A 21842-nucleotide genomic window follows, 5' to 3' on the forward strand; every position below is an offset into this window, starting at 1 on the left:
GTTTGCCTGTTTGACAGCTCACCAGCGACTCAACAGAGACTTAGGGAGGTCGCTGTTACGTCACAAAACCGGTGACGTTACAGCGATGTCTTTTGCGATGTTGCAGTGTGTAACCCCAGCTTAACACTAGAAGTCCCAGAAATTTCGAGCTCCCCCCTGAAGTCCCGAAAGAGGGTCAAATGACCCTTAGTCCAAACTGACATCTGACAACTCTGATGGCTCCAATTTGCATCCTTTCATTTGTAAATGTGGCCATTGCCTGAGGAATCTGCAAGGGGCAATTATGTTGATCCACCTCAACAAAGGATGTTAGCTAAAATCCCTCAGGTCATTTGACCCGTCTCTGGGTTCCAAAGGTAGAAATGTTAAATGACCCCTCTCTGGGACTTCTAGCATTAACCCATGGACCTCAGAGAGCTACCTTCAGGAGAGTGTTGACATCAGCGACCATATGTACGTTCCTGGGCAACTCAAAAGACTGACCTGATTGGATGGTACTATCATGTGGAGGTGTTACAGAGATGGGCACTGTATGGGCCATGTTTGATTGTGTGTCTGATATAAAGGTAGCATACCAAGCTAGTCAGTCTATCCACTTCCCATCTTCCACCACCCTCTCCTATTACCTTCTCCCTTTCATTGTACCTTTTATCTTAGTTAGGTTTCCCTTATGTATGTCATTGTAAATACCCTATTTGTAATAAATCCCCTTTTAAAGATCCAGTAGCTCTTGTTAATTATGATTAACTGGCACCCCAAAACTCAGCAGATTTCTACATTGTCCAAATATGCTTTTTAATTGTATAAGTTGTAGTTTTGACACTATTCATTTTATTATTTAACATACTGTAAAACATAACCAAATTCCACGTAATAAAATTGCACTACAAAAGCAATTCTGAAATTGTTTTTCTATTCTTGGCATTCATAGGGTGTTAAAAAGTCAGGCAGCTGCTCTCAAGGCTAATAAAATAATGGGGTGCAGTAAAAGAGGCATAGATGCTCACGAGAAGAACATAGTTTTACAATACAAGTAACTAGTTTGATCCACAATACCAAGATAGGATATTAACCTTGGGGTTATTCAGCTTGGAAAAATTAAGGTTTAGGGGCGATCTTAGTACAATGTACACATATATGAGGAGGGCAGTATAAAGACCTTTCTAATGAAGACCTGCATCTTCTAGGTCTAGAGGAAAGAAGGTTTAATCATAAATCACGATGCAGATTCTTTACTGTAAGAGCAGTGAGGCTATGGAACTCTCTGACACAAGATGTTGTAATGATTGTTTCAGTACTAAAAATCACGGAAGACTTGGATGCCTTTTTGGAAAAATGTAATATTACAAATTCTGGGCAGTTGATTCTATGATGGTGTGCTGATCCAGACGACACTGGAAGGAATTTCTTCTCTAATATGGAGCTATTGGTCTCTGGTCCATGGGGTTTTCCCTTCTCTGGATCAAAATGTTAGGCTATAAAATATGAAAAATAACGCTAGTTATTGCACTCTAGTCAGATTCTGGCCCCAGTGAATCCTTACAGCGCACACTGTCTGTGATGCAAGGATTCATAAGTATGCAGTCACGTAGAGTGGCTTCAGACTTTTAGATTTAGACCGGATAATCCCTTCAAGCCAAAGATATTTAGTTTGGTTTGGTCTTTGTTTTACAAATGTATAATATTACCATGCCTAAATCCAAAGTGGTTTCAAAGAACTAGAGAATGAAGGCTAAAACCTCCATATACATTAGTCAGTAGGATCATGTGACTAATGTCTATGCTGGCCTCCTGACAAATGTAATTGGATAAAAGGGTTAAGCTGTTTGAAATTAAATGACTGACACTTAATTGCCAAGAGAAAATTTGCTTCCAGAAGTTTTTTTCTCTCCACTCTCCCCATTGAAAACATATGTACACTCGATCGAACCAAACATTGTGTATATGAATGAGTGAAACATATGATATTTGTTAGTTTTACAGCATATAACATCAACACTCTTAATAAGCACTAAGATAAAATTGACTTACTCTCAAGAAAGGTACAATGCCGTCCCGTGATATAGCTTGTAAGAGACGTGGAGCTCCTGTTAAACTCTGCAAACCAGCTCCACAAGTAGAGAAAAAAGACCCAATAACAATCACCCAAGGTGAAGGCCAGGCCAATGTTCCAACCACTAAATTTCCATTAACAGCTTCTCCAAATCTGTCGGAGATAAAGTATTTTAATATTTTTGTTGTGAAATTTTTCAAATGTTAACACTTTGCCATGTATGTAAGAATACACAGAATATAAGCAATTTCTACATCTATAAAACAGTGTTATGTATAAACTGAAACATTAAAGTTTGATGCAATAAAAATAATGTTATGTTTCTTTCATCTCAGAATAAACTTTTAGGATACTTACTTGTCACGTAAAACAACTCCTTCAATGCAAGCACCAAACAGAATAACAGAAGAAATATCTATTCAGTTGTAAAGGATAATCTAAGATAGTACTTATGAAATTAGAAACCAATTGTGAAAATACCAACTTCTAAGATGGTGTGACTACTAAACAAGTAGATATGGTAAATGTTGATTTTCTTAATGTATTTCAATATATGTGATTAAAGCATAATTATTAATACATTCAGCAAGTTACATAAGTATTGATGTAATTATATTTCTAAAGGTGCTATTTACATGAATTTCTCACCAGATATCGGTAACAACCCATCCAATCCAAACAGTCCATTGATGTCCATAAATTTAGTGAGTAATAATGAGAATGACACTTGGAAAAAGTATTGAACACATGAAGAAAGAGAGATGCAAGTAAAATAGAAAATCAAGACACCAGCTGAAATCTTTCTGTAATTAGAAAGCAATCCTGCCACTTAGTGAAAAATAATATCAGCTGCTTCAACTGATGGTCTATAAAAAGGTGCCACACAAGAAGCATCTCATGATGGATAAAAACAGTGAGCATCCTTACTGTTGCAAAACATGCTGGCATTGGTTATAGAAGAATTTCTAGCAGGTACAATTGTTTCAAAGAAAACAAGTAATGCACTCCAGCTCCATGGCCTGAACGCACGCTCACCAGGCAAGACTCCATTGTTGAATAAAAAGCATGTTCAAGTGCCTTTAAAGTTTGCTAAATAACAATTAGACAAGCCTGTGAAATACTAGGTGGATGCCATAATACACACCATATTTGAAGGTCAAAAGGCACTGTATATCACCCTAAAAACACTATACCAATACATCATGTGGGGCTATTTTTCTGCATACAGCACTGTCAAACTTCATATAATTGAAGAAAAGATGACTGGACAAATGTACCAAGACATTCTTGATAAAAACAAAATCTGCTATCTACCAGGATGATGAACATGAAACAAGGGTGAACATTTCAGCAAGCCAATGATCCAAAACACACAACCAAAAAACTCAATTGGTTTTAGACAAAGTAAATACCGTATTTTTTGGACTATAAGATGCACCGGACCATAAGACGCACCCTGGTTTTAGTGGAGGAAAATAGGAAAATAAAATTTTAAGCAAAAAATGTGGTCATGACACACTTATGGGGGGGGGGGGGGCAAGAATCTGCTGCTGACACTGTTATGGGGGTAATGTCCCCAAATTCTCTACTAAGGTACCCCATCCTGATAATGATCCTCCTGCCTTGTATATGATTCCCATCCTTGTATATATGTCCCTCATCCTGGTATATATTCCCATCCTGCTATATACCCCCATCCATCCTGCTATATACCCCCATCCATCCTGCTATTTACCCCCATCCATCCTGCTATATACCCCCATCCATCCTGCTATATACCCTCATCCTGCTATATGACATGTTGCACACAAAAAATAAATGTTCATACTCACCTTTCCTTGCTCCATACAGCATCGCTCCTCTTCCTGTCAGTGTTGGCAGCAGCGCCGCTGGAATGTGGACGATGACATCATCGCTGTGCTCACCGCTTCTACACAGATCAGCTGGCCGGCAGACAGGAGATTACGATGCTGCAGGGGAACGGTGACGGGTGAGTATACTGATTCACTGCACCCTGTGCTGATGATGATGCGCAGGGAGCAGTGAATACAGCCGCACATGATCACTCCAGGCTGTAGTTGCCAGTGGTGATCATGTGAGCCGACTCTTTACTATGCGCGCACCCCCCCGCCCATCATCCCGCCTACCTGTCAGCACCAGCTTCAGCACTGAGGGATGATGGGAGGGAGGATGGGCATGCATATGAAATGAGCGGGCCCACGTGGTCACGGCAGGCTGCTACAGCCTGCTCATGCCTTAGATGACCCGATCCACCTCAGCACCCTCATTCCCCGCAGCAACAATCAGACTATAAGACACACCCCCCACTTTCCCCCAATATTTGGGGAGAAAAAAGTGCGTCTTATAGTCCGAAAAATATGGTAAAGCTGCCAGAATGGCCCAGCCAATCACCTGACCTGAAACCAATAGAAAATTTATGCAAGGCACTAAAGCTCAAAATTCATAGACTGAGCCCACGGAACCTTCAGGATTTTAAGAGTGTGTGTAAGAATTAACCAAAATTACTCCTGAGCAATGCATGCAACTAGTTTCTCCATACAGGAGGCATCTTGAAGTTGTCATCACAAAGAAAGGCTTTTGTAAAAAGTATTAAATACATTTCAGTAGGTGTGTTCAGTATTTTTTCCCTGTGTCATTTCTCATTATTACACATTACTGAATTTATGGACAGCTACAGTTTAATTTCTTTGCATGGATTGGATGGGTTGTTACCAACGTGGTGAGAAATTCATGTCAATAACACCTTTAAAAATATAATTATTTAGAGAATTGGTGATGTGTTCAATACTTATCTCACCTGCTGTACATCTATATACATTTTTATTGAGATACATACAGTATATTCCTAATGATGTATATGTATTTGTAAAATTTCCCAAGGCATTTGAAAAATGAGTCTTTTACATAATAGATATAGGTAATCTCACATATTATTCCTATCTAATTGCTTAGGTTAAAGTAACAATTAGGGCTCATTAACAAGTAAGCTTTTTTTGGGTGTACTCAACAAAAACTGACCAAATTTCATCAGTGTGCTTCATTAGGTTAAGTTCATAAGGCTGTTCTAAAACTCGGACCATGTTATATGGGCTTGCATGCATAGCAAATGAAAGAAGGCGCTGCCTGCTCTTTTCATGTAAATAGAACCAGACTAGTGCATGCTTTTTTTTTCACATGGACTTAAAGTCTGTGTGAAAAATAGTACATAGACTAACATTTAGTCATGTGCTGTCCAATCCACACATAGACAAAAAACACATTTGTGTAAATGTAACCACTAAAAATAATTCTGGTCAATATTAATATTAACATATTAAGAATAATTATTATTTTATATTAATTGTATTACATATTACTAAGCAAAATTAGGTATGACACCCCCTGATATATGGCATTGGTTCATACACAGTCCCCCTATATACAGTATGAGCCTACACACAACACCCTATATACAGAATGAGCACCCACATAGCCCCTCTATATGCAGTATGAATCCCCACACAGTATTCCTATATAAATATGAGCCCCAACACAATCCCCCTATAAATAGTGTGAGCCCCCAGACAGTGCTATATACAGAATGAACCCCCACATAACCCCCTAGATACAGTATGAGCCCACACACATTATACCTCTATATAGTACAAGCCCCCTATATACAGAGCCCCCCATATAATCCACCTATATGCAGTATAAGCCACCACATAGCCCCTATATACAGTATGATCCTGTATATAGATCCCTATCTACAGTGTGAGCCCCCACATAGACCCCTATATAAAATGTGAGCCCCCACATAGCCTCTCTGTATACATTATGAGCCCTCACATAGCTCCCTAGACCCCTACATACAAGATAGTCATGATGGTGGATAAGCAGCCCCAATCAAGTTCCAAATAAATTCAAGCTGTCCTGCAGTATCGGAGTGCATCAATGTAATGGCAAACTATCTGTTGGGCTCAGGGTGCATCAACGTTAGTGCAAACTATCTGTTGGCACTTGAGTTAAGTGAAATTCTATGGCAGTAGACCCAAGAGGACCCCCCAGCTGACACAGACATAAATAAGCTAAACTGCAGTTTGCCAAAATAAATGTGAGTAAGCCAAAATCCTCCTGGGAAAGCATCTTGCGGACAGATGAGACCAAGATTGAGCTTTTTGGTAGTGCACATTATTCTCCTGTTTACCAAAAATGAAATAAGGCAACAAAGAAAAAAACCCATTCGCTACAGTCAAATTTGGTGAAGGTTCAAAGATGTTTTGGGGTTGTTTTGCATCATAGAATCTGAAGATTATCAAAGAATTTTGGGTCACAATGTAGTGCCCAGTGTCAGAAAGCTGGGTTTGTGTCCTAGGTCATGGGTCTTCCAGCAGGACAATGACTCCAAACACTTCAAGAAGCATCCAGAAATGGACGGAAACAAAGAGTCGGAGACTTCTCAAGCGGCAGCAATGAGTCTGGATCCAAATCACATTGAACACCTGTGGAGAGATCTTAAAATTGCTGTTGGGAGAAGGTACTCTTCAAATATGAGAGCCCAGGGGCAATTTGCAAAATAAGAGTGGTCCAAAATTTCAGATGAGACGTGTAAGAAGCTTGAGGATGGTTATAGGGAGCAACTGATTGCAGTTATTTATTGTGTGTGCGACCAAATATTAATTTGAGGATGCTAATAATTTTGTCCTGTCCACTTTTGGGGTTTTTGTGCAAATTTATGTCCAATTTGCCTTTTTTTTTCCATTTTTTTAAGTGTTCTTCCAATACAAACAAAATAAATGTGTAATTGCACTGATTCTGTGGGAAAAATACTTCATTTCCTGGAACAATTTCAGGGGTGTCAACATTTTCAGCCATGATTGTAACCTCCTTATATATAATATGAGCCCCATATAGTCCCCTATATTCAGTATGAACTCTCATAGTCCCCTATATACAGTATGCGCCCCCGCATAGCTTCTCTATATACAGTATGAGCCCACACATAGTCCCCTATATACAGCTTGAGCCCCCACATAGCCTCCTATATACAGTATGAGTCCCCCACATCGCCTTCTAAAACAGCATGAGCCCCCGCATAGCCTCAGTATATTCAGTATGAGCCCCCTGCATACTGGCACACATGTTATACACATATAAAAAAAACAAACTTCGCTCCTGTTCCCTCAGCGTTCGTCTCCTCTGCATTGACTCTGCACAGCAGAGGCAATGTAGTGACATCATTGCATGTGTTGTCTCAGTCACACACGCTGACTTATGGAAGAATAAGCCAGTGGCTCCATCATCCAACAATGTATTCACCACTATCTGTATCCTGAGGGAGGGAGGACATATGTGGCTTGTGGGCCACTGTTTTCAGCCCTCTGGCTTTCTCTGTAGCACTTTGCCCATGTCTGCCATTGACTATAATAGAAAATTGTTCTATCCATGAAAATTGAAGTGTGAATGAGGCCTTACTCAACAGTCTCATGAACAACATTGCTATCTAATGCTAAAAGTGCATACAGGACAGGCATGCAATTTTCATATAGAATTGTTAGTCTAAGAATATATTGGAAACATTTTTTTTTCATTTTTTAAATTTTCATAAACTGAAGAGTTTATCTATCTATTCAAATTTACTGCCTGTCTACTTTTCTGGTCTACTTTAAAGTCCCCCATACACTTTTTAAATTGGGCATGTGGGATTCTTATCTTCCCAGATATCATTTTTTGGGGACCCCCATTCATATTATATAGTTTGCGGGTTCAATTGACTTTAAACTAATGTATCTGTAGCAGCTTCTATATCTTTCTGGCACCCAGCAATCACAATATTGCTGTGACAGTAGCACTATGCACGGTAACTACTTTCTCAACTACTGTATATATGCAGCGCTCTATCAGTGCTATGCGTACAATCTTCATGCTGCTGCTGAGTCTACAAAAATGTTTTAAAACATCCTTGCAAAGTCTTGTTCAGACTGCTCCAGTATTTTCAGACTTTGGGTAGCCAGCAAGCACTATTAGATCATCCTCAAATATATACACAGCGCTCAATCAGTATAATGCAAGCAGGAAGGCACAATTGGTAATAAATTGTCTCTGCCTTCTCCATGGGGAGTCTGGCTGTCTCTGAGAGTCAACTCCCCACTCCTGCAGCTACACAATGTCCACGCCTCTGCTGGGTCTGCAACCATCGTCTTAGCAGAATCATATGCAGACTACTCCAGTTTTGTAAAGGGGTTGTTCACTAGTCAGAAAACCCTTTCACAATTCGTATGTTTCCCCTTTTTAAAATAATAAAAGTTATACTTACCTCCCCTGCAAGGGCAGTTTCAACAGTATTGGCACGGGCTCTCCCAGGATCGCATACCAGTGTGACATCACATGATTCCTATAGCCAATCACCAGCCACTTCACTTTGCTTACATCTGGAGGAAGTAAACACTGGTGCTCTCTCTCTGTGATGTGATGTGATACACCTTAAGGCTGCGAGAGTGAGGTAGCCACTGGTTGACCTCAGTGATTATGTGATGTTACACTGGTACTCGATCTCGGGTGAAACAGTGTTGACACCTCTGGCATGGCATGGTATTTTAAAAAGGGAAAACATACGGATTGAGAAGAGGTTGTCCGAGTATTGGATAACCCCTTTAAGACGTGACAGGCAGCAAGTAGTTAATCATACTTGACCACTCTTCTTTAAGGTCTGGAAGGCTCACAGAGATAGCAAAGTCCTTCTGACCAAAGGTATCCTGTAAAGCAGTGCTTCACCCATCCGTAATAATTTTTTTACTTTGGTGCTGTAATGCTTGACCCATTGGTGAGTATTGATGTATTGCATTAGGCTATGTACACAACTGATCAGGCATATGTTAAACAGATGCTTCAAACAGGTGTGACACAGTGCCACAGTAGTCCATGGCATAGCGACATATAAGTTTTAACGTGTACATTTTTCCTATATACCATTGTTTTGAATACTATACATAACTGTGAAATCTATACATTGGTGCTTATTCATAAATGCACAGTACAACAAAAATTAGAGATGCACATACCCAGCGGGTCATAGTCTACATTGCGAAACTTGTGGCCCAGGTAGATTTAGAAAACTGTCTCAAACTATTGCAGATCTCATTATCACAGCCCACAGTCCTTTCCATTATTTCAGGTCACAGCACCACTCTGCATTACATGCCAAACCTCCTCATAAACAGCTTTAATATTTAAACAGGACCTGTCACTTGCTCAAAGAAATTCATTTAAGTACTTTGTAAAAGTCTCTGAACTCCCCTGATTTTGACACTTTTCTTGTTTTGTGCTGTGTTGCTCCGTGGTAGAGATATCCACATTTGTTGCTTTTGAAGCGCACTATGTGAAATCTCTGCTTGCAGTTCAACTCAATATTTCTGCAGAGTCTTCTCTGGGGGTGCATGCACTTATTCCCCTTTCTCCCAAAAGCTGTTAGTCACAGCTTGGAAGCTATTTTAGTAGTGTCAAATGTTGCCAAGCTGTTGTTAGCAATGTTTGAGAGGGAGAGGCAGGGGTTAAAGCGCACGTCTCCAGATAAGACGTTGGAGAAATACTCAATTGGACTACAAGGAGAGATTTCACATTCTGTGCTCCAAAAGTAATAAATGTTAATATCTCTGCAATGGAATGACACAGTGCAAAATGGAAAAGAATGGCAGAATCATTGGAGCTCAGGGAATTTTACAAAGCTTTTACCTTTTGGAGCAAGTGACAGCTCCTCTTTACAGATGCTCCGCATTTAAAAAACATCATACAGCACTTTGATATATCTTATGTAACTAAAGCCAGTACATGCACATGGTAAATTTCCCCCACTGATTTTTCAAGTTCTCTAGGCATTCTCTGTGAACTCTGCAGGTAGAGGTAGGAGGTGAGCTGTGACCATTACCTACTGTGATCCTGTATTATGTAATTATAGCTGTTACTTTCTGTAATGTATGAATAACAGGATGTTATGAGAACTTGGGCTTCCAGAGAAAGTAAGATTTAAGGACTATTGTTAATATGGATGGTGACATGGAAAACTAAGAAAAACCATAAATTCTGAAAAATACTTTTGACAAAAAAACTTGTCAGACAATTATGTATTTACTAATAACTTATTCTTTAGTAATACTGCCTGAACATACTGTATGTTATATTGTACAAAAGCCAGTCCCAGGTTGGTAGAATACATTTGTCCATTACATACTAAAAGGCATAACAGATAATTACAATTATTCAGCTATTTGTAAAGGATACAAACAAAAGATGTAGTGGCAATAGCCATTATAGTGCCAATGGGAATAGATTTTTGTGCATCATGAAGATCTCCAGACCTGTTAGAACCAGCCATTATTCCTAGGTGATTAAAAAAGTGAGAACAGAAAGTAATTACTGAGCCAGATATAAGGTGACAGAGTATAAAGAGTAACTAACGACAATGCTTTTACCATGATTCACACAACCTACCATTCTCACTTTCATGCAGTTATCACCCCTTATCTATAGACCCATTTGTTTATTTAAAGTCAAAAATACATTTGGTTTTAATTCTGATTTAAGGGGGGAGGGGGTTGTTTGCCACCTTTTATTTAGACTTATCAATATGACAGATCAGTAGATTTTCATAATGCAACGGGGATATTTTTATATTTAAGATAAAGCTATAATCTTTTTAGTTTTTTATTTTTATATTGTTTTGTTCTTTTTAACATTGCTTTTAAATGCTCACTTTTAAGGAATTAGCTTTATAAATCACTACACAGAAGTGATAACATGGTTTCTCATTAAAGCTCAATTATCTCAAACTGTGAAAAGTGATTAAAAATATTGTCAGGTTGAATATTCCAATGCTCAAATTACATCCTCCTGCCGATGCTCCTCTCCTAATCAAAGAGGTAGGTGGAGCAGAAGTGTCAGGAGCTACTGAATACAATACAGATAAGAAACAAAATCAGATGGCCTTCTCTTGAAATTAAGATTCTTTACGGGTACGTGCCCACGATCAGGAGATGCTGCGTTTTAGATGCAATGTCATTCCTCTTGCAGAGACGCGAGTGTTCTTTATGGGAGAATGCAACATCCATGTACACTATCAGGGTTCTTCATGCAGCGTATTTTCACAGCTTGGGAAGCCGTGCCGCATGTCAGTTTACCCCCTGAGCTAGTTTCACACTACTGTTCGAAGTTCCTCTATTCCGGTTCCTAATTATTATTATTATTTATTTATAGAGGACCATTGATTCCATGGTGCTGTACATGAGAAGGGGGTTACATACAGAATACATATATAAGTTACAATAGACAGACTAGTACAGAGGGAAGAGGGCCCTGCCCTTGTGGGCTTACATTCTATGTTACTACAACATGAATGAAACTAATCTGTCTCATAATAGTAGATGAACTCCATTGACTATAATTAGGTAATTTTGATTTCCATTAAGTGGTGTGTCATTTTAATGGAAAACAAAAATCTACTTTTTCTTCAAGTAACAATGACAGGATTTCTATCAAAGTCTCCTATTGGAGGCTCAGTGCAAGTTGGAAAATAGCCTAAAGCGGGCTTTACACGCTGCGATCTCGCTAGAGAGATTTCAAGCGATCGTACCCGCCCCCGTCGGTTGTGCGACACGGGCAAATCGCTGCCCATGCCGCACAACCTCGCTTAACCCCGTCACACTACTTACCTTCCCTGCGACGTCACTCTGGCCAGCGAACCGCCTCCTTTCTAACGGGGCGGTTCGTGCGGCATCACATCGACGTCACACGGTAGGCGTCCAATAGAAGCGGAGGGGCGGAGATGAGCGGGACGTAACATCCCGCCCACCTCCTTCCTTCTGCATTGCCGGTGGATGCAGGTAAGGAGATGTTCGTCGTTCCTGCAGTGTCACACACAGCGATGTGTGCTGCCGCAGGAACGAGGAACAACATCGCTAATAAGCAGAAAACGATTTTTCATTTCAGGACGACCTCTCCGCGGCAAACGATTTTGACCGCTTTTGCGATCGTTTAAGGTCGCTCAAAAGTGTCACATACTGCGATATCGTTAATGACGCGGGATGTGCGTCACAAACACCGTGACCCCGACGATAATGCATTAACGATATCGTAGCGTGTAAAGCCAACTTTAGACGCTGCGATCAATCGTGATCATGAACAGTGACTGGCATTAAAATAATTAAACTCATAAAAGTTAAAGTCTTTTTGTAAGACTAGAAAATAAAAATGTTGACAAATATTAGTCTAAAGGCTACTTTACATGCTGCGATATCGGTCCCGATATCGCTAGCGTGGGTACCCGCCCCCATCTGTTGCGCGACACGGGCAAATCGCTGCCCGTGCCGCACAACATCGCACAGACCCGTCACACATACTTACCTGCCCGGCGACGTCGCTGTGACCGGCGAACTGTCTCCTTTCTAAGGGGGCGGTCCGTGCAGCGTCACAGCGACGTCACTGAGCGGCCGCCCAATAGCAGCGGAGGGGCGGAGCTGAGCGGGACGTAACATCCCGCCCACCTTCTTCCTACCGCATAGCGGCTGGGAGGCAGGTAAGGAGAGGTTCCTCATTCCTGCGGCGTCACACATAGCGATGTGTGCTGCCGCAGGAGCGACGAACTACATCGTTACTGCTGCAGTAACGATAATCGAGAATGGACCCCCATGTCACCGATGAGTGATTTTGCACGTTTTTGCAATGATGCAAAATCGCTCATCGGTGTTACACAGAGCAACATCGCTAATGCGGCCGGATGTGCGTCACAAATTTCGTGACCCCAACGACTCCGCATTAGCGATGTCGCAGCGTGTAAAGGAAAAACACACAAAAACTAAGATAGTAATCTTTTAAGTCTGCATAGTGAACACCATAATAAATTGTAAACGCAAGAAATAGCCAAACTGTTGTGTGATTGTGTGTTTCGGGTCGGGGAGGTTATATATAAAGGTTAATCAATTAAAGGGATTGTCCACTACTAGGACAACCCCTTCTGATTCCACAAAATAATAAAGCCTATACTCGCCTCCTGTACCAGCTCCGTTCCAGCGGTGTCGGGGCTCACAGGAGGTTGTGATGTCATGTGAGCCCCACATCTAATCAACGCCGGCTTCTATCTCTCCGCTTCAGACAAAATGAGTTAATCAACAGGAAATTAGCTCAGTGGCTACGCTTACTTCCTGCTGATTGCTCATTTGGTTTCAAGACGGGGAGAAAGAAGTCAGCACTGATTAGATGTGGGGATCACGTGACATCACAACCCTACGTAAACCTGGACACTGGTGGAAGAGTGCCAATTACGGAGGTGAATATAGGATTTAATATTTTACCTGGGGAAAACATGTGGAACCAGAAGAGATTATCCTAATAATGGACAACCCCTTTAACTATACTTCAAAATTATGCCACTGAAAAAATACTACTTGTCTCATAATAAAACAAACCCTCATACAGCTACATCAGCACAAAAAAGCCATGGCTTTAAGAATACAAGAAAGAAAAAATTACCTGTAACTGAAGGAAAATATATTCCCACTAATAATGTGAAATATGTTGCCATGTCGCTAAAGACATATGGTTGGTCTATGTTGATTGGATCTCCAGTGGATGCAGATTGCAAGCCACTTTTCTCCACGATAACGCCTTTAGTTAAGTAATTCGACCACACATTTTCTAAACAGTTAAATAGAAAAAGTAAAAGATGATTACCCTCCAGAATGTACTTTCAGATATGAATCATGTTGCTAATTTTAATCTCCACGCAATATTTTATGGTTTCTATCATTGTATAAAATTGTTTCTCCTTTTACTAACAGCAGGTTTTTATCTGCCTCTGTAACAATTCACCTTGGATAAGAGGACTAGCTACTCCAGGAATGCCCTGAATCTCTGTGACATTATTCTGAGAGAAGTACAGGTCACATGTCGCATTCAAGAATGGAGAGGAGCAGAAAAGAGCCCACAGCTTGGTGGTGACTGTCTCGTTCCCGATGTCTATAAACTTAGCACAGACATCAAAACCTTTTCGGGACAGAGTGCGGTTGCCAAGGATGCAGATACTGAAAAGAAGTGAAGAAAGAGGACAGCAGAAATTGTGCATATTAATAAAGAATTACAGGTGAAAAAAATAAAAATAAAAGTTTTCTTTTGAATATTTGTTTAAATGTGGGACTGTGAAAAAATAAGAGAATAAGCTTATACTTTATTTATCTTCACCCAGCATTATATTACTGTGTTCACAATTGGAACCAGGAATTATATTTCTTTCACTATTTTTGACCTGTGTCATGATTGAACCAGCACAATGGTTGGATCTGTGTTATGATTAGACCAGCATCATGGTTGGACCTGTGTCATGGTTGGATCTGTGTCATGGTTGGACTTGTGCTATGATTGGACTAGCGTCATGAATTGACCTGTATTATGATTGGACCAGAAACATGGTTGGACCTATGTCATAATTGGACAAGCATCATGATTGGACCTGTATCATGGTTGGACCAGCGTTATGGTTGGATATGTGTCACGGTTGGACCAGGGTCATGGTTGGACCACGGTCGTGGTTAGACCAGCGTTATAGTTGGACCAGCGTCATGGTTGGACTTGTGTCATGATAGGACCAGCGTCACAATTGGGCCTGTGTCATGATTGGACCAGCATCATGAGTCGGTCTGTCTCATGGTTGGACCAGCGTCATGGTTGGACCAGCATCATGGTTGTGCTAATGGCAGTGCCTTTCCCATGCTATAGAAAAGTATGTGTCGATGCTTTACCAAGTCACAAATAAACAGCCAAGCAAATGGTATAAATAATAATGTGGTGATAATTAAAATATAGCTTTTAATAATTAGTAGTTAAAATCATTACCACACAACATATAAGGTTGTAAAACCAACCTGGGTTCTAATCGGAGCAAGTATAGTATATAGCTCCTACTATAACAAAAACGGACAATAACAGTGAGGGATTTCCTCGCCGTATATGAAAATAATAGGGTGACAAAAAATAGACAATTGCCACACCGTATGTACGCCAAATTAACAACTCACATAGAACATACCCAACAGTGTTCAAGATATCACCAGAATCATTGGTTAAACATCACTGTGGTAAGAAATAATGAAATAGATGTTGTCCAAGAGGGGAGGGAGCAGAGAGCAGCCTCACAATACGGCTCAAACGGCAACTGTCTGACCTTAGACGTTCTTAGACCTCCCAACGCATTTCTTAATTCACTTAATCATCAGGGGACTGTGGTCAAGAAACCAAAGGCTTCAGTATAGTACGGACTTCCAGCATAGTTTGTCCGGGCATGGCATAGCGCTATGCCAATGATTCTGGTGATATCTTGAACACTGTTGGGTATGTTCTATGTGAGTTGTTAATTTGGCGTACATACGGTGTGGCAATTGTCTATTTTTTGTCACCCTATTATTTTCATATACGGCAAGCAAATCCTTCACTGTTATTGTCCGTTTTTTTTATAGTGGCAGCTATATACTTATACTTGCTCCCTTTCCCATGCTACAAACAAAGGCACCTCTGCCTTTGCAGCATCAGAGAAACATGGGCACTGAAGTTGGCTGACAGCTTCAAAGTAGCACTTGCAAATAGTGATGGGCGAATCCGAACTGTAAAGTTTGGGGTCCGTACCGGATACGTAGTGTTCGTGCACGGACCCCGACAAGAACTTCTTAGGGAAATCTGTGTAACTATTCAGGTTCAGCTACCCGAGTAATGATAGGAATTGGAAAAAAAGGGAAAAAATAAGAAAATAAGGAATAAATCAGGACCATTATACTTACCGACCTTCCTCGTGGCTGTCACACTACTTCCGGGTCCACTCATTACCTTTCATATATATTCACTGCTTACCCCACCCACCATCTATCCCGGAATCTGTGATTGGATGCCGTCAAGTCATGCCCCAACCCTGTGTGACAGTGTCGGTGATTTGGTGCGGTTTTCTGCCAGGAGATGCAAATTTGGTGCAGAAATCTGGTGCAGACAATTCAGCACCAAATTTGCATCTCCTGGCAGAAAACCACACCAAAACCATTTTTGTGCGGTTTTCTGACAGGAGATGCAAATTTGATGCTGGAATTTATACACCAAATTCCTGCACCAAATCTACATCTCTTGGCAAAAAATTGCATCAATACCACACCAAAACCGCATTGTGTTTTGATGTCACCAGAAGATGTAGATTAGGTGCAGGAATTTGGTGTATAAGTTTCAGCACCAAATCTGCATCTCGGCCAAAATAACATGGTTTTCTGCCAGGAGATGCAGGTCTGATTGAACTCAGTTCACATGTGGTAAGGTCAATGACTTCAATGAGTTCACCTGAGGTGAGTTTACCTACAGTCACAGGTGGAGTACCGTGGGAACCTCCAGCTGTGACCACAGATAAACTCAGTGACGTCACAGCTGCAGCTCAGTCAGTGTCGGCCTGAAGCCGCAGTGGGTGGTCATGTTTTATAATATGCCCACACCCTGCGACTTTAGGATGTAGCAGAGCTGGGATTATCATGGGATGTCATGTGGATTACATCAGACCTGGGTGTTTGGTGGGTTAATAAATTGGAGAAAGATGGTGTTTTTTTGTATTTTATTTCAAATAAAGGATTTTTTCTGTGTTTGTGTTTATTTCTTTTCACTTACAGGATTAATAATGGTGGGGTCCCATTTACCCTACCCATTACTAATATAGGGCTTAGTGCCAGCTGTGAGCAGTGATTGAGGGTATGTGCGCACGTTGCTTTTTACCTGCTTTTTACCTGCTTTTTTGCTGCTTTTTCTTCTGCGCTGTTTAATGCCAAAATGGATGTGTTCTTCTATTCAAGCAAAGTCTATGGGAATTTGGGTTTCTTGTTCACACTATGTTGTTCAAAATGCTGCCTTTTTGTGGCCAAACTTTGGTCAAAAACTCAGCTTTGCAGTGCAAAACCCAAATGGCAAAAACAATTGACATGTTGCTTCTTTGAAAAGCTGAGTTTTTGACCAAAGTTCTGCCACAAAAAGGCAGCATTTTGAACAACATAGTGTGAACAAGAAACCCAAATTCCCATAGACTTTGCTTGAATAGAAGAACACATCCATTTTGGCATTAAACAGCGCAAAAGAAAAAGCAGCAAAAAAGCAGGTAAAAAGCAGGTAAAAAGCAACGTGCGCACATACCCTAATTCCTTAATTTACTCCGATTGCCACTGCACAAGGGCAATCAGGATCAGCAGTGTAAAGTGTCGAGATTGTAGCATCTAATGGATGCGACAATTCTGGGTGCCTGCATGCTGTGGAAGCCCAATAACCTTAGGTCTCCCCAGCCTGAGAATACCAGCCCCAAGCTGTTAGCTTTGTGTTGGCTGGGTATCAAAATTGGGGGGACCACACACCGGGTTTTTTAATTATTTATTTATTTTTTTTTAATTGAGGAAAAAAAGGCGCATAGGGTGTCTCTTATTTAGATACACAGCCAAGATAAGCACACAGTTGGGGGCTGCAGCCTGTAACAGTATTGTTTATCTGCATAATTATTTATTTATTTTTACAGCACTATAAGGATGGAGGTAGCATGTGTAATTCCAACAAATCACAGATGCTGTCACACAGGGTGGGGGCTCAGTCTAATTGAAACCAATCACAGACACTGGGACTGATGGACGGCAGGGGAAGCAGTAAATATGTATGAGGGTTAATGAGTGGACCCGCAAGCAGTTCAAAAGACGCACTGGAGACTCGATAAGTATAACCGTCCTGCTTTAATCCCCCTAGGCCTTTCTACCACCATTTTACAGCACAATGTTCGGGTTCCCATGGCGTTTGGCTCTTGGCAGGTGTTCAGGTTCAAGTCCGGTCCCGAACCGGATTTTTCTTTAAGTCTAGCCGGACCCATCGAACCCGATCATCTGTGGGTTTGCCCATTGCTACTTGCAAGCTGTATAACAAACAGCTAAAAGAGCAAACACCCCTTGTCTAGGAAACCGGCCACCTCTGATAGATTGCAGATAGCTGACAACCTAGGGAACGAGCAGTAAACTATAACAATAATCCCTCCATTTTTTAAAATGGAGTGTATTTTTAATAAAAGGTAAACTGAAAATGGCATGTTTTTATAATCTATTTGCAATATTTATTTATTAAAAACTTGAGACAACCCCTCAGCTATTCTCAGAATCAGTATTCTACCAAATTGCAGCATAACTACCCCACCTTAATTTTTTGCATAACAACTCACACCGAAATTTGGTGCAGAATTTCTTACACCTGAATTTGCTTGTCTAGTGGAATTGAACCCTTTATATTAGCAAAAAGATAGTTGCACTCTGATAATGCTAAAGCAAGCAAACAATGAATGTAAAATATAGATTAAAAAAAATTGAGGTACTTAGCATACATAAATGGCCATTTCTATATCTGCCCAGTAGCCACATCAAGGCATTTCTTGTATACTGGGAACCTACACTCAACTAAAGCCTCTCTCTGGGTTAAAAACCTCCAAGTAGGAACCTGCTACTAGAGAATAAAATTTTAAGCAGTAATGCATATCTATATTCTTACATTCTTTGTTTGCATGCTTTAGCATTTCAGAGTGCAACTGTCTTTTTTTGTTATTATATGTCATGTTCAGTTTTGCACCTGTTCAGACTGTATTTTGGAAGTGCCGTCAGTTTTTTTTGTCTAGATTATGGAGTCCTCTGACTGTGCACCCCTCCTCCATTAGCCACAGTTGATTATATTCTCTAGTAGCAGGTTCCTTCTTGCCCATACACATGGAGGTTTTTAACCAAGAGAGAGGCTTCAGTTCAGTGTAGGTTCCCAGTATACGAGATATGCCTTGACGTGGCTACGGGGCAGATATAAAAATTGACATTTTTGTATGCTAAGTATCTCAATTTTTCCTAGATTTCCTTAAGCAGTAATGCATGTCTACATTCTTACATTAATTGTATGCTTTATCATTTCAGAGTACAACTCTCTTTTTTTGTTAATATATGTCATGTTCAGTTTTGCACCTGTTTAGATTGCATTTTGGGAGTGCCGTCATCAGTTTTTTTTGTCAGACCTCTTTATTTGTCTGTTTTTTGATCAGAGGATTTGTGCCTCAGAGCACTTTGTCATCAATTATTTTCTACCTAATATCACAGTCTATAGAAAACATATTAGCATATAAAGTGCACAATTTATAGTTTCATTTCATTGCTTTTCTGAAGACATTTCATTTGAAGCTTTATCCACAAAGTCCAATCAAACCTCTCAGTGAAAGTCTTATTTATTTGGGGTTGGGATGGAGAGGATTTTCTGTACTCTGAAAACATCCAATTCTTTTTCTGGCTTGCTCTTTGAATAAAGACTAGCTATGAGGTCACAGTTAAATCTGCAGAAGGCTGGTTTTACAATTTTTTAAAATACAGCCTATACTGGGATCGGAAAACCTGCCCCATCTGCCGGAGTCTCCCAACCCGAGCTAACTGCTACTACTGTAGATGCTTATGAAGCAGGTAACTCTGATTTGGAGACCTAATGGTCGGACCTTCCGATCACAGTACAGTCTGTGTTTCATGCATGTATGAATCCTGCGTAAACATGCATAGGTAAATTATACCCATCTAATCTGTTTCCTTAACAGGTACTTAGATTTATTGATTATTTTTAAAATAAAGTCTATTTTAAAATAGGCAAAACATAAGCAAAAGTAACAATGAAAATAATAAAAAATAAAAACATTAATAATTAATATAAAGTAGGTTTGCATTTACAAACTGGCCTCTACATTTTTAGTATACAGCCCTATAGACATGACATTTGGGCCTTCATTACAAAGTACTTTTAATTATGTTTTCTGTTATTTTTACATTTCTACTCCTGCCCAGGAATTAACACCAGAATTTTTAGCACTGCACGTGCCCTGGGACTCAGCTTCTTTTTAAGCAGAATTTCTGCATATGTTAATTCAATTTTATATGGAATATTAAAGACATCTGGTGAGATTAAATCAAGGGACACATTTATTTATCAAGAAACAATCTATTTTCTTATAGTTTATAGTAATAATAAAGTTATAGGTAAGGGGCAGCATAGTCCTAATATTATTTTAATGAGGCAGTTTAGTAGATTCAGACAATAATGGACGAAAGTCTTGGCACACTTGAAATTGTTCCAGAAAAGGAAGTATTTCACCCAGAAAATTATTGCAATTACACATTTTGTTATACACATGATTATTTTCTTTGTGTGTATTGGAACAACACAAAAAAGAAAAGAGGGTAAACTGGACTTAATTTCACAAAAATAAAACAAAAACAGACTGGACAAAACTGTTGGCACCTTTCCAAAATTGTGGGTGAATATCTTTGTTTCAAGCATGTGATGCTCATTCAAACTCACCTGTGGCAAGTAGCAAGTATGGGAAATATGAAAATTCCACCTGAAACCAGATAGATAGGAGAGAAGTTGACTCAATCTTTGTATTGTGTGTCAATGTGAGCTACACTAAGCATGGAGCACAGAAAGAGAAGTCTGATGACTTCAGAACCAAGATTGGTGAAAAATATGAACAATCTCAAGGTTACAAGTCCACCGCCAGAGATCTTGATGTTCCTTTGTCCACGGTGCGCAACATAATCAAGAAGTTTACAACCTATGACACTGTATCTAATCTCCCTGAATGTGGATGGCAGATAAAAATTGAAGAAATGTTGCAATTCAGGATAGTCCAGATGGTGAATAAGCAGCCCCAGTCAAGCTTCAAAGAAATTCAAACTGTCCTGCAGGCTCAGGGTGCATCAGTGTCAGTGCTACTGATTTATCGAAATTTGAATGAAATGAAATGCTATGGCAGGAGACCCTGGAAGACTCCGCTACTGACACACAGACACAAAAAGCTAGACTGCAGTTTGCCAAAACGTACGTGAGTAAGCCAAAATCCTTCTGGGAAAGCGTCTTGTGGAGAGATGAGACCAATATAGAGCTTTTTGATAAAGCACATCCTTTTACTGTTCACTGAAAACAGAATGATGCCTATAAAAAATGAAAGAACACAATACCTACAGTCAAATATAGTGGAAGTACAAAGATGTTTTGGGCTTGTTTTTCTGCCTCTGGCACTGGGTATATTGACTGTGCAAGGCATTATGAAATCTGAAGATTACCAAAGGATTTTAGTGCGCAATGTAGTGCCCAGTGTCAGAATGCTTGGTTTGCGTCCTAGATCCAGCAGGACAATGACTCAAAACATACTTCAAGAAGCACCCAGAAATGGATGGAAGCAAAGAGTAGGAAACTTCTGAAGCTAGCAATGGGCTCAGATCTAAATCCCATTGAACACCTGTGGAGAGATCTTATGATTGCTGTTGAGAGAAGGCAGCTTTCAAATATGAGAGACTGGAGCAGTTTGCAAAAGAAAAATGGTCTATAATTCCAGTTGAGAGATGAAAGAAGCTTTTTGATGGTTAAGGAAGCGATTGATCGCAGTTATTTATTCCAAAGGGTGTGTAACCAAATATTTCCTTGAGGGTGCCAACAATTTTGTCTGGCCCGTTTTTGGTGGTTTGTGTGAAATTATGTCCAATTTGCTTTTTTTCTCTGTTTTTTTGTGTTGCTCCAATGCACACCAAGAAAATAAACGTGTATAACAAAACATGTAATTGCAAAAATTTTCTGGGAGAAATACATCATTTTCTATAAAAACTTCAAAGGTCCAACAACTTTGGCCATGACTGTGTTTTTGTAAATAATAGTGATTGTTGTAGATATATTGTTGGTCATAGAGACAGCA

The 21842-nt window shown here is 40.0% G+C and overlaps 1 protein-coding gene across 2 annotated transcripts in view; it reads right to left on the reverse strand.

The window, feature by feature from the left end:
• The window catches only part of SLC12A5 (solute carrier family 12 member 5), a 123864-nt gene that overhangs the window by 34198 nt on the left and 67824 nt on the right, over positions 1 to 21842 (reverse strand). For both annotated transcript variants that reach the window (XM_075349749.1, XM_075349750.1), the window contains exons 8-12: positions 13913 to 14124; positions 13574 to 13738; positions 10331 to 10429; positions 2411 to 2468; positions 2032 to 2206 (exon numbers count right to left, since the gene is read on the reverse strand). In XM_075349749.1, coding sequence (XP_075205864.1) covers positions 2032 to 2206; positions 2411 to 2468; positions 10331 to 10429; positions 13574 to 13738; positions 13913 to 14124 — 709 coding nt within the window. The remainder of the gene's footprint in view (positions 1 to 2031; positions 2207 to 2410; positions 2469 to 10330; positions 10430 to 13573; positions 13739 to 13912; positions 14125 to 21842) is intronic.

The sequence above is a fragment of the Anomaloglossus baeobatrachus genome, chromosome 5, assembly GCF_048569485.1.
Source record: "Anomaloglossus baeobatrachus isolate aAnoBae1 chromosome 5, aAnoBae1.hap1, whole genome shotgun sequence".
NCBI lineage: Eukaryota > Metazoa > Chordata > Amphibia > Anura > Aromobatidae > Anomaloglossus > Anomaloglossus baeobatrachus.